This window comes from Ipomoea nil, unplaced genomic scaffold (genome assembly GCF_001879475.1).
Source record: "Ipomoea nil cultivar Tokyo-kokei standard unplaced genomic scaffold, Asagao_1.1 scaffold2975, whole genome shotgun sequence".
NCBI lineage: Eukaryota > Viridiplantae > Streptophyta > Magnoliopsida > Solanales > Convolvulaceae > Ipomoea > Ipomoea nil.
Window position 1 is genome coordinate 1,825,642 of NW_017619403.1, and position 12,841 is coordinate 1,838,482.

The window sequence follows — 12,841 nt, forward strand, 5'->3', positions numbered from 1 at the left end:
ATTTCTCTGACATACTATAATTTACACAATAATAATATTCATATTGTAATAATGTCTAATTGTTAGTTAAATTATCATAATCAATCATGCTCCTAAGAACATTTGGATGTATTTCCTAATTGAAAAAAATTCTCTAATTAAAAAATAGAAAATAGAAAATTGAAAAATAAAAATATAAAATAGAGAATAAATCATGAAAACCGAAAAATAAAAATAGATAATTAAAATAAGAGCAACCCCAATAGTGATATTTTTTCACACGAATTTTACATGCCACATTGGATTGGAGATGGAAGAATTTTACAGGCAACATGCCACATTTTGCACCACTATGTATACATAAATGCACCACCACGTGTTCAGAAATGCATCAGGATGTGATGCATTTCTCAGCACCACCTACTCAGTTTGTAAAATCCACATCTTGGCACATTTCTAACCACGTGGTGGTGTAAAATTACACGACCACACAGGAAACAGTAGCCACTAACCACATATGAACGAATTTCAAGTGCCAAGCTGGCGAGTGTGCTGCATGCGCCCGCTGAGTGCACATGGTGCACCGGGTAATTTTTTTTATTTTTTTTTTCCTTCACCACTAGGCCCACAAAAAAGCAAAAAAAAAATTCTTTTTTTCTTTTTCTTCACTCTTCTCTCCTCCAACTCATTGTCTCACACATCCATGTGTGCACAAAAAACTGCTGTTGGGATGGTCGTTCTCCTTCATCATATAAATGAATAAAATGAAGTATCTTCAATTTTAATTGCATTTGACAAGTGAGCATAGGTGTGGAAAATGAATGCCTACAACAATGTATTGTGCCCATTCCAAAAAGAGATCATTTTTTCAATAAACAAAAAATAAAATAATAAAAAAAATTGTCATATGACATGATGACCAATGCTATGTAGCATGAACTACTACTTCTCCTCACATATCTTCAAACTTTCCCTGTTAAACAAAAATAATTTCTATTCGTAAATACCTCTGGATTTGAACAAAAATTCAATCTTCTCCTTCTACCCTTTGGAGGGAGGTTTATCGGTTCCTCTCCATGGGGATTGAAGTATGCCTGAACACGGTTAATGCTCTAATAACTCGACAAAAACAACTTCTTTAGCCTGTCAGCAGACTGAGCCGCTCTTTTGTTGTTCGGTTCAAGGACAAGCGCATATCTGAAATCTGCATAATTAGAAGGAAGCGAACGGGGAGCTTCAGAAAACAGAGGAAGACAAGACAAGGAACCCGAGTTGTGTGAGTACTATTATATGGTTTCAATTCTCAAAGCTCATCCTCAATAGCTTTGGAAGGTTTAACCATTCGAGGCCAAACGAGGATCAGTAAAACAAATATTTCCCCCGCCCAAAGTTAGTCATTTAGGTAGAGTAATAAATGGGCAGAAGTGTCAAATAGGTCCATCTACTACTGCGAAGTGCTCAATTCCCACCACGAACTAAAATATAGCGTAATCAGCCACATTTACTTCCTAATATTGTTCGATTTGGGTAAAGAAGACAATTCACCTTCAATCGCCTCTTGATAGTAGCCTAGCATCTCCCGTGCTGTGCCCCTTCTGAGGTAAGCTTTGACATTCTGCACGACGAAACACAGGAAAAGGTAAGAGAGTTATAGAGAACCATTGTACTTAAGGACTTCATAGGGAGTATTAAATTTTTTTTTTTTGGTTGCCCAAGGGTATCCCTCCAGCCGATAGCCAGAAGACTAATCCCGCGTCCCTACTGTCAGCACACTAGGTGGTAGGGGACTGGCCAAATGGTTTGCTCTATTCACATGGGTGGGGATCGAACCCCCAACCTCATGTTTAAGGGACGAGGTGCTGAACCACCACGCCAACCATGTTGGTTCATAGGGAGTATTAATAGTTCACCATCACAAATGACCAAACTCTCCCTTATAGCAAGCCGGCCATACAAATGAATATGAGAAGGGAAAGAGAAAGTACCTTATTATCAAGATCAATGGCTTTAGTACAATCTTCTTCAGCTTGGATGAAGCTAGATAAGAGTATAAAAGAATATAAGGATAAAAGTTATGAAATTCATAATACCTTATGAAGCAAAAAGATTTGAGAAAGGAAATTACCCTCCTAATTCCAAATATGCTGCCGCTCGGTTGCTAAAGTATGTTGCATTATTACCGTTCAGCTTGATTGCCTCTGTGTAAAAGCCAATAGCCCTCTGCCACTGTTTCTCTTTATACGCTTGGTTACCCTGGAAAAGAATTTTAAAAATTTTACCAACTTACATGAGTCATATAGGAACCTTCCTTTAAGACGAACAAGTTTAGTACCATGAAAGATTCTGTAAAGACTCCTCGGATAATTCACACATTGACATATACCGTGCTGTAGAACCGAACAAAATATGTACATATGTATACAGCACATGAACAAGAAAAATAAGCATAGAACCAGATAGAGTTGATAAAACCAAAACCATAGTAACGGAGCTATTTAAACTATCCTATGTTAAATATGGAAAGATCCAAATGAAAGTTAATATTTACACCTTTTCCTTAGCCATCTCAGCAGATGTTTCAGTACTGATAGCACTACCGGATGACTTAGACTTTGCAGTTATGTCAGATTGTTCCTGCAGAGTAGCATATAAAGTCTGTATAGCATCAAGTAAAAATCGGTCACCTCCATGCCTTGCTATAAGGGACACCGAGATTGGGCATTTATCGTGTGATCCAAGTGGTACCGAGACCTAATATAAAATTCAACAAAGAAAGAAGACAATAATTATAAAGGATTGTATATTACAAAATAGATAAATCTTAACACTATCATAGGAAGGGGCTGAGGGATGTTTGGTCTGCCCACAAACGCAAGTGAGACAGGTAGATCCTCACCTGACAGCAACCTGACAGGCTCGCTATGGTTGAAAATGAACATGTTCTAATTTGATAGTCCTGCGATTGAATCTCACTTGCACCAAGCTTTGGAGGTGGATCGGCAACAGTGGGGATAACCAAAATTCCATCATCCTGCAAAAAAATTTCATTGAAGCATGGGTGCAAAGCTCCTTAGAGGTTTAAGGTTTTCATATATTACAAGGTAGAATAAGTCGATACATATAGGATGGATCATGGATGTGAGAAAATGGAGATCCAGTGAATCATGAATAGTAATCAAAGGGTTAAAGTATCTAGCAAAATGGAAATAGGAATACAATCAGCAGAACACTAGCAATTCAACAAAGACCCTAATAATGAGTTTGCAACACACTTCATTAAAATATTGGACTTTTAAGTACCTTTAGAAGATTACTTAGAGCTGATCGCATTTCGTTCCTGACTACATGGCAGTTTTCAATATCTATAGCTGCCATCTCCAGCCCTCCATGTAGCTGTGCTGTGATAGCAGGGTCTAGTGTAGGTTTCACAGAATCGATCCACTCTCCGTGATTTTGCTTGAATTCATGACTGTAGAGTGTGAACAAAACATATAGCAATTCAGGATGCAGCGACAATCACTTATGTTGGGTTAGGAGGGACAAAAAAGAAAAAGTAAAGTCCTCCACAATATTGAGAAACATAACCAACCACAGAAGATACAACATCTAGATAAAGCACAACATCAACCACAAATTGTCAATACTTCATACTTTTCACTCCTGAACCATAGAAATTTGAAGAAACTTCTTGAAAGCACATACTGCAAAATTTAAGAATGCTTCTAAATCAAATTCATATGTTACTATTAGGCCTGGTCATCTGTAATTTCAGTTAATTTGGTTAATTTTGAACCGAATTAACTGAAATTTCATTTTGGTGAAACCATTCACCGAACCAAAGTACAATTTACCAAATTAACTTAACCAAATTATATTAAGGTTAACTAACTGAATTGACCAAAATTTTATATTATGTAATATATTTATTACTGTATTTATTATTAAATCAGTAAATTCCAAAATTTTAAACTGAATTAGCTGATGACTAAATTTTTTCAAAACTTAAACCATTAATCGAACCAATGTAATTAAGTTATGGACCGAATTAACCAAAATTACTATGGTACAGAAATCCCTAATTTCAACTAATGGAAAAAACATTGAGAAACATAGCTTTAGAACAGTTCATTCCTATTCCTATCCAAATCAAAATTCTGAACCTACAATATTCACGTCACCTACCTCTTGAGCATTTGCAAAATATTTGCTAACAACTTTATAGTTGTCAACTTTGCTTCACCATTTGATTTCTTGCTCTGGAAAAGCTTTAGGCTTGGAACTTTTGAACACAAATAAGTTTCCATATCCTCATGCCTTATCACTTGTCCTGCAAAAGGAAACTCTTAGGAACACAATCGAATGATTGGTAAATGACTTCCATACTGCTTTTCAATGCCAACAAGAACAGATTATGAGGATGTACTTCCAAACTGCTTTTCAATGGCTTTGATCACCACGTGACTGGTCTGAGCTGGAGGAATGTTTAATGAATGAAACAAATCATCAGCAATCACAATGTTCCTTGGATTACGTAGCGCAACAAATGGAACCTGCAGCAGCACATGTCCAACACGACGCAGTATATTGGGATCCCTTGCAAACCATCCTGAGAAGGGTTAATGTTGAGAGCATTAAAACATTATTCCAAATGTAAAGGACAGTGACATTTAACATTGTTAAATTACAAGTTTCTAACAAAACTTGAGCTAGTGCCTTGAGCACCCAATATAGTTATCTTCTACAAGCATCAAACATGTAACTACATTATTGAATTACCCATAAACATGTTAAACCATGAGCAATTGTATTTATAAATTATAATTAATGCCAGCAAACTCTTGCTGACCTAATTAGTTCAGATTTACTTCTCCACTTTGTACAAATAAATAAAAATTATATTCCATAATGAAAATGAATTATATAGATTATAAAAAGTATGCTCGAAGGGTAAACATATATGGAAAATGGCTACACACCAAGAGATTACTATAGCAGATACAAAGTACGAGATAAGCAGTATTGGATAAATCCATAATTTATACCAGTAAACTGTATGGGGAAAAAAGCACTGGATTTAGTTATCTGTCAAATAAGAAACCCATATCAACAACCATGTATAGAACAAGCAATTTTGTTTTTGAAGATGGAAAAGGATATTTAATTACTATCAACAAGGTACTTAAATAGAGAGAACAAATTAAATGGAATGGAAATAGACAAAGATACAAGCAGGACTAATCATGTGTAGAATTATGCCAGGAACCCATGCTTGCTAAATCAGTTTAGTTGCCTGTTGTACAACTGGCCCTATTGAAGCTAATGTATAACCCAAACATATTTTTATGTACATAGAAAGGGCATTTCCCATAGTAACAACCAACAAAAGAAAAGGGTAAAAAACAAAACCTAAATCTAATATAAAGAATGGATATACACAAGACAAGAACATATCTAACTAGTTATGGAGCAGTTTTTATTAACATTTACAAAAGGGTAGGACATACCAACAGTGTCAAGGCTTGGTGATACAGGAATTACCCCCATATAAGAAACAGTTCCAGGAGATGGTCGGAACCCCATAATTCCACAATATCCGGCAGGAACTCGCACACCACCAGTTGTATCAATACCTTCCAAGAGAAACTAGGTTAAGAATGAAAGAGAAAGTAAACTCTCAAAAATTAGCTTATCTGTAAAACAAAAAGAGCTGTACTAAAACTGATCATACAAATCCAACAACTAATGTAGAGATTGTGCTGCAAGTGCAAGAAATTAGGTTGTGAACATCAAAAGGAAAAGACAATAAAAAGGAAAAAGGATTGGTACTATGAAACTCACCCAAAGAAAAATCCACAAGGTTAGAAGCTACTGCTACAGCAGATCCACTAGACGGACCTCCAGATACCCGTGTAGAAGCAGCAGGATTAGTTGGTGAATCATAATGTCTATTCTCACCACTCATTCTGGTTTTGAAGACGCCAGTAAACAACAAACTAATTAGGGAAAAGACTAAAAGTGGCCAGTAAAAATAGATTGAGGTTATCATTCATTGAAAATTTACAACAGAGACAGATCCATTTTCTACTGCATGCCCATGAAATATTGAAAAGAGAAGTTCAATACAAACCCAAATGCCAGATCATCCACAACAGTTTTCCCAACACACATAGCACCTCCTTCAACAAGTGCATTAACCACCACAGATGTCTTGGTAGCAGCTTCGTGTGTTCTTGACCAGTCTGGATTCCCAAACCCAGTAACAAACCCCTCAATATGAAACCTGTGCAACCATAAGTAAAATTATGAAAACTCCATTTCATTCTTCCAAAAGGGGTTGAACCCCAACCTAAGGCCCCCACACCCCGACCCGACAGACCATTTGGGATGAAAACTCATCTCTTTCCTATTCAATGCTGCTTGTGAGTCTTGTTATTTTACCAAAAGCTCAAACCATTCAAACACCCATAAATAAAACAACATTACTACTAAAAAAAATCCAGTCCAATTGAAAAAAACGGAATTTATAATAAAATGATAAGAAAAATCTCAGTTCATTATTGGGTTATATATATATTGGTGCAAAAGAATACGTAGAATTGTAGAAATGTTCAAGTAAAAAAGGCTTACACATCAGAGACGGCGAAAGTAAGGCCGGTGAGAGGGTGAGGAGCTTTAGGCGGAGGAGGCTGGGGAGGCGGCAGAAGCTGAAGGCGGTGGACGAAGGCTCCGAAGTCGACTTTAACAGCTCGCTTCAGCTTCCTCGTAAGCATCAAAATGCCGGCCAACCCTAACCCCAACAGCACCCACAAGTTCGCTGGCTGCGACGCCATTGCTTCTTCGCCTACAATACACCAATTTTCCCTCTGCAATTCTGTTCTGAAGAAGGATTTTGTTCAGTTCGTTTCGTATGGGTTTAAGGTTCAAGGAAGGGATACGTTATCTGTTAGGCGCCCCCCCCCCCCCCCCCCCCGCGCGGTAGTAAAAGATTTGGTAGAGGCGGTTATTGTTGAATTATACCAGGCAGGAGCCAGGGTTAAATTGTGGACTCTAGTAGTTAACAAAAAAATAAAAAATAGTTAACATACTTGTGGTCTAGCGGCATCAAATTGCTTTCACATATAGAAGGTTGTGGATCAATAGAGGTGGTATTGACTATTTGTGTTTCAGTATGTTAGTTATGAATATATTAACACAGTCAGTAATATTAAAAAAAATGAAGAAATATAATATAGTTGAGTTAGAGTTTACATATTATGTGTTTGTAATTATTTATTATTACATAATCTATTAACTGTAGACACATGATTTAAGTGTTATGTTAAATCAGAGTATACAATGTAATATGGACCATTATTGTTTGGCTATTAAAGACAAATTATTGATTTTAGGGATAAGGGTCAAATAAGCCCTTAAACTATACTCATTTGTGCAATTAGGCCCTTCAACTCCAAAAAGCTCCAATTAGAACCTTGAACTTACTAAAAAAGTGCAATTAGCATTATTTGCAGGTTACTTTCAAGTTAAAAGGTCAACTCTTGATGATTGGATTTTCAAGTTGATTTGGCGAGCTGACGAGGCTTTCACATTTTTTTAAAAATAATATATTATATTAAATTTAATTTTTAATAAATATTAATAATCATATATTAAAAATTAAAAAAAAAAAAAAAGTTATGCTAGCCCAAACCGTCGGAGGCCACAGCCATCCTACTGACATCATCACTTCACCATCGTCGTCACCGCTGCCGTCACGCACCATCGCCAACTTTCAGTCCATACCCTCCATATCTATTACATCCCCTGATGCTGGGTAGTCTCGTCCCTTGGACTTCATCTTTGTGCCTCTGCCATCAAGAACGGAGCTCGAAAAAGACATATCCGATCTCCAGTGGTAATATTATTATAGCTTTAAATCAATTGAAATTTTGTCGGATTTCAATACATCAAAGTAAGCTCTTTGTAATACCACGCGGTGTCTGTTTGCTTAATTCAGTTGCTGTAAATGAAGTATATAAACCAAATTGGATCGAATCCTAAGTTGCAGAAACCTAAAACTAATCTGTTAATTTCAATTCCATGGTTGGGTTCCTTCTGATTTTCATTTTTAATTTATTATTATTATTATTAATTAAAAATTAAAAATTTAATTTAATATATATTTTTTTGGAAATAAAATTACATTTAATATAATATATTATTTTTTAAAAAAAAAAAAGTGAAAGCCACGTCAGCTCGCCAAATCAGCTTGAAAAATCCAATCATCAAGAGTTGACCTTTTAACTTGAAAGTAACTTGCAAATAATGTTAATTGCACTTTTTTGGTAAGTTTGAGGTTCTAATTGGAGCTTTTTGGAGTTGAAGGGCCTAATTGCACAAATAAGTATAGTTTAAGGGCTTATTTGACCCTTATCCCTTAATTTTACTATCTATGGATCAACGGTTGAACCAAAAAAACTTGTAAAATAATACGGAGCTTTAAGAATATACATATAAAGAACATTTATGTGCAAAGAAACTAGACAAATCTCATATTCTCTTTAAGAGTTAATTTCATTTTTTGTCATAGATTTATAGATATAAACATATTTTTAGTTCTTGTTTTTCAAAATATCCATCTTTTGTCCTAGTATTATTGTGGCATGATCATTTTTAGTCCTATGTCACCAAAATCGCTTAAATAGCGTTAAATACAATAACATTTCGGTTTATTATTCAGTTCTAAGTGTTATTTTTTTTTTCATCTTTGGTCATAGATCTATACATGTCATTCCACTTTTAGTCAGTTTTTTTAAAACATCCCCGTTGGTCCTAACATTATTGTGGCGTAACAAATTTTTGTCGTACGTCAATAAATATGTTTAAATGACATTAAAAATAATGTTATTAATCACTCCAAATCCTTATTCTTTCTTATTGATAATAAAAGTTATAACACAATACAATGGTTCTACAGCTTCAAAAAATATATACATTGAGCATACATTCATTAATAGTATAAATAATTCATAATTCATTCATATCATAATGGAGAAAAAATTACTACATATTCATAAGTCTACCGCAAAATTCAAAATGATGTAATTGAAAAAACTACAAGTCTATTTCATGACAAACGTTAAGTCTAGTGCATAAGTCTACTTCATAAAAATCTAGCAACACCTCTAAAGCTCCTATAACAATTGGCTAATTTAAAATGTTTTTGAAGTAGACTCGTGGACTAAATTTAAGGTTTGTCATGAAGTAGACTTGTGATTTTTTCAATTGCACTTTTTTTGGGTTATGCAATAGATTTATGTATTGGTAACACTTTTGCTAACATTAGGCTATGAATGAATATAATTATGGATTATTTATGTTATCAATTAATGTATATATGATCAAGAGGATTTTGAGTGGTTAATAACATCATTTTTATTGTCAATTAAACATATTTGTTGACGTAGGATCACAAATGGTCATGCTACAATAATGCTAGGATCAACGCATGTTATGATAAAAAGACTAAAAGTGAAATGACGCATATAAATCTAGGACTAAAAAATAAAAATAAAAAAGGAATTAACACTTAGATCTAAATAAACCGAAATATCATCTTATCTTATCTTCTTACTCTATAATAAAACACAAGCATTTTCGTTAAAAAAATAATAATAATAATAATAATAAGTGTTTCCCCGCCCATTGAAAATGACGTAGTTTTGATACATTTGAATAGTATATGAGTTAAACTATGGGGGAGAATTTCGGGATAACCCGGGTTTGGTTCCTACAAGTGACGATTCCTTTTGGGCCAACTTCTGTGCCTCCCGGAGCGAACAAGGATTAGTCGGGTGGACCTGAACCGTTAAACAGACAGAGAAAGACCCGGACCACCTCGTGGTTTAGATGAACTGTTTTTTATGCTCATTTCATATTATATTTATGCTTTACAAAAAAGATGCATTAGACAATTGCAGGTCATATTTTAGAGGAAGCAGCAAACAAACACAGATTTGTGAAATGTGTTAAGTTCAACTGTTCAAGAAACACTCTATGCTTAAATTACAAGAAAAAAATATAAAAGAAAAATAAAATTAAAGTTCAATAATAAATTAATAACTACCTAATTTAAATCTAACTATAGAATTAGCATCAATATGATTAGATTAACAAACTACTGATGATTAAATTTTAATCATATATCAAACTATTGTTTTGGCTACTTCAAAAACAATTAATGATTTAAAATAGTTTATACAAGTCAAGAATATTAATACAATAGTTTAAACATGTTGGGTTCAAATCTAACCAAACAATAGAATTAGTATTCCCAATAATTTTTTTTCACCAACCAAACAATGAAATTTATCTTCTTAGTAATTGCTTTTATTTCTATGAAATTTCAATTCCATTTCCCTTAAAATATTTTCCGCGGGCCCTAATAGGAATTCATGAATCCAATTACAATAAAAATTATTTAAAAAATAATAATAAGCAAAGAATAAAAATTTGATTTCAATAAATAAAAAATTGACATGTAAAATAAGACATATACGTAGGCATGATCACAGTTCGAACCGAATCGTGCACTGTTGAACCGGAACCGAAATCGAACTATCCGTACAGTTCCGATTCTGCCGGTTCCGGTTTCAAACTGGAAAATTTTAAAAATTATAGCATTATTTTTTTTTTTAAATAAATCCGGTTAGAACTGCCGGTTCCAACCGGAACTGCCGATTCTGAACCGGAACCTTACCATAAGGTTCCGGTTCCGATTTGTCCATTTGCGGAACCGGAATCGGCGATTCTGAACAGGAACCGCGGTCACCCCTATATACGGAAAGTAAAATTAAAGGGTTTATTTATTTTTACATTTTTTTTCCCTTTAAATTATGCCTTTGGCCCCAAGAAATTAAGAGACAGAAAAGTCTAACAAACTATGCAACAATAAATGGGTAGAATATAGAAGTAGGTCCAGTTCTTGGCACCCAAGTAACTGCATGCTCCATAAAATATTGTGCTTGTCTTCCTCCTCACTACTATAAATACATACATCATTAGAGAAACCAAATTGATCAATTAAGAAAGAAAGTATATATTAGCCTTAGCTTGAGCTCATAGGAAGGAATTGAAGATCAAATAAGCAGTCAAAAATGGTGTCATCATCATCGTCACTAAGGCTCCAGAAGAGGCTAGCAGCTAGCATTCTCAGCTGTGGGAAACGGAAGATCTGGGTCGACCCAGATCCCAATCAAACCAATAACATCTCCACCGCCATCTCCAGTAATCTCCATTTCCACACATCATATATGCTCCTAATCAATTTCATGAATTCCTTATAGCATTTTTTAATTTCTTTTGATCTGATGAGTGCAGGAATGAATGTAAGAAAGCTGATCAAGGATGGTCTGATTATCAAGAAGCCAGCGATAATCCAGTCGCGATTTCGCGCGAGACGAGCGGTGGAAGCGAAGAGGAAGGGGAGGAACTGTGGATATGGGAAGAGGAAAGGGAGCAGAGAAGCAAGGGCGCCATTGAAGGTGGCGTGGATGAAGAGAGTAAGAGTTTTGAGGCGTTTGCTGCATAGGTATCGCGATTGTAGCAGAATAGACCGCCATGTCCACCATGATTTGTACATGAAGGTGAAGGGGAACAGATTCAAGAACAAGAGGTGTTTGATGGAATGCTTACACAAATTGAGGGATAATGAAAAGCTAAGGGGGAAAACATTACTACATCAGCTCAAAGTCACTGCACAACGGTAATAAAAAGGTTATTATAGCTAGCTAGCTTGTTAATTGTTATATATGTGTAATTGATATAATTTTTACAGTGTATGTTTTTGAGTAGTATGTAGAACTAATGGTGTCAGCTAGCATATATATATATATATATATATATATATATATATATATGTAGATGTTTGTAAAATTATTAAGTTATTGTGAATGTTGTTTCTAGTTTTTTAGGTGTGTGTTTGTGGAGATTGTTAACATGTTTTACTTTCTTTTTTAGTTTGTTCAAAAAAGTGTCATTTTTCCAAAATTGAATATAACTATTACTCTACATTTCTCAATTTACTTGACTTTTTAAATTTCTAGAGGTAAGTACAATTGTACTTTGTACAAATAACACCTACTTTTGATGGGCAAAATTGAAAAGTTAGTACCATTTATTATGTTGTATTAAAAATCGTGTAAAAAACAAATGGGACAATCAATTAGGGACGGAGGGAGTACTTATTAAGAAAATTTGCATTTTTCATCTCTAAGTCATAGGATCATCGTAGGATTTTTTTCTTACTTGTTGGTCGTGCTCATTTTTTGTTCCTAAGCTATAATTTGTTACAAATTTCGTCAATTTTCTAACTTTTGCAATGTTACAATCCATAAGTAAGAACAAATATTACAATTATTCTATAACTTACTGACAAAAATGCAATTTTCCTACCTATTATGCTATTATGCTTTGTTGAGTTTTTAAAAATCGAATGAAAAGTATGAAACCTTATAAAAAAAATAAAAAATAAAATAAGGTTCAAATTGGCCACTGAACATAACGTGAAAATGTAATTAGGCCACTGAACCGGAAAAAAAAAAAAGAGTAATTAGGTCGCTGGATACTCCAAACGTATGCAATTTCATCGGATAGGGTTACCATCAATTTTAGCAGGTTATCTGCTTACGTGGCAGCTGAATTGGCATTTTTAATAATTTTTAAATTGGTAGTCTTCGAACCTGGTAGTAAAATTCTTTGTCAATCTTAGTTTCTGATTTTGTCAATCTTAGCTTCTTTTTTTGCTAAGCGATCTGCGAACGGGGTTGCACAGGAAGGTTTTGTCCAAGTCTGATCGTGTGAACTGTGCTTTGGTCCCTTTTCCTTG

The 12,841-nt window shown here is 34.5% G+C and overlaps 2 protein-coding genes across 3 annotated transcripts; one reads left to right on the forward strand and one right to left on the reverse strand.

Annotated features, from left to right (window-relative positions):
• Window positions 1-739: 739 nt before the first annotated feature.
• On the reverse strand, window positions 740-6,943 carry LOC109163177 (outer envelope protein 64, chloroplastic). 2 transcript variants are annotated; one of them, XM_019311935.1, is made up of 13 exons: window positions 6,607-6,942; window positions 6,107-6,259; window positions 5,818-5,942; window positions 5,484-5,609; window positions 4,403-4,585; window positions 4,162-4,306; window positions 3,280-3,448; window positions 2,876-3,010; window positions 2,530-2,730; window positions 2,105-2,232; window positions 1,965-2,016; window positions 1,525-1,594; window positions 740-1,183 (listed from the first exon to the last, which is right to left on the reverse strand). In XM_019311935.1, the coding sequence occupies exons 1-13, from the start codon at window positions 6,807-6,809 to the stop codon at window positions 1,092-1,094; spliced, it is 1,782 nt and encodes a 593-aa protein (XP_019167480.1). In that variant the 5' UTR covers window positions 6,810-6,942; the 3' UTR covers window positions 740-1,091. The 2 variants fall into 2 exon arrangements, 1 of the variants encoding a protein (XP_019167480.1); XR_002051211.1 differs by lacking the exon at window positions 740-1,183 and having other exon boundaries at window positions 1,568-1,594; window positions 2,070-2,232; window positions 6,607-6,943.
• Window positions 6,944-11,025: 4,082 nt separating this feature from the next.
• LOC109163179 (60S ribosomal protein L19-like) lies at window positions 11,026-11,810 on the forward strand. Its single transcript, XM_019311938.1, has 2 exons — window positions 11,026-11,241; window positions 11,335-11,810. Exons 1-2 carry the CDS (start codon window positions 11,112-11,114, stop codon window positions 11,721-11,723), a joined length of 519 nt encoding a protein of 172 aa, XP_019167483.1. The 5' UTR covers window positions 11,026-11,111; the 3' UTR covers window positions 11,724-11,810.
• The last annotated feature ends 1,031 nt before the right edge of the window (window positions 11,811-12,841 follow it).

Coding starts and splice junctions, on each gene's coding strand:
- LOC109163177 (XM_019311935.1), bottom strand. CDS start 6,809: ATGGCGTCGCAGCCAGCGAACTTGTGGGTGCTGTTGGGGTTAGGGTTG. Junction 5,943..6,106: donor GTGGATGATCTGGCATTTGG/GTTTGTATTGAA, acceptor CTTCAAAACCAG/AATGAGTGGTGAGAATAGAC. Junction 4,307..4,402: donor CATTGAAAAGCAGTTTGGAA/GTACATCCTCAT, acceptor TTCCTTTTGCAG/GACAAGTGATAAGGCATGAG.
- LOC109163179 (XM_019311938.1), top strand. CDS start 11,112: ATGGTGTCATCATCATCGTCACTAAGGCTCCAGAAGAGGCTAGCAGCT. Junction 11,242..11,334: donor CATCTCCACCGCCATCTCCA/GTAATCTCCATT, acceptor TGATGAGTGCAG/GAATGAATGTAAGAAAGCTG.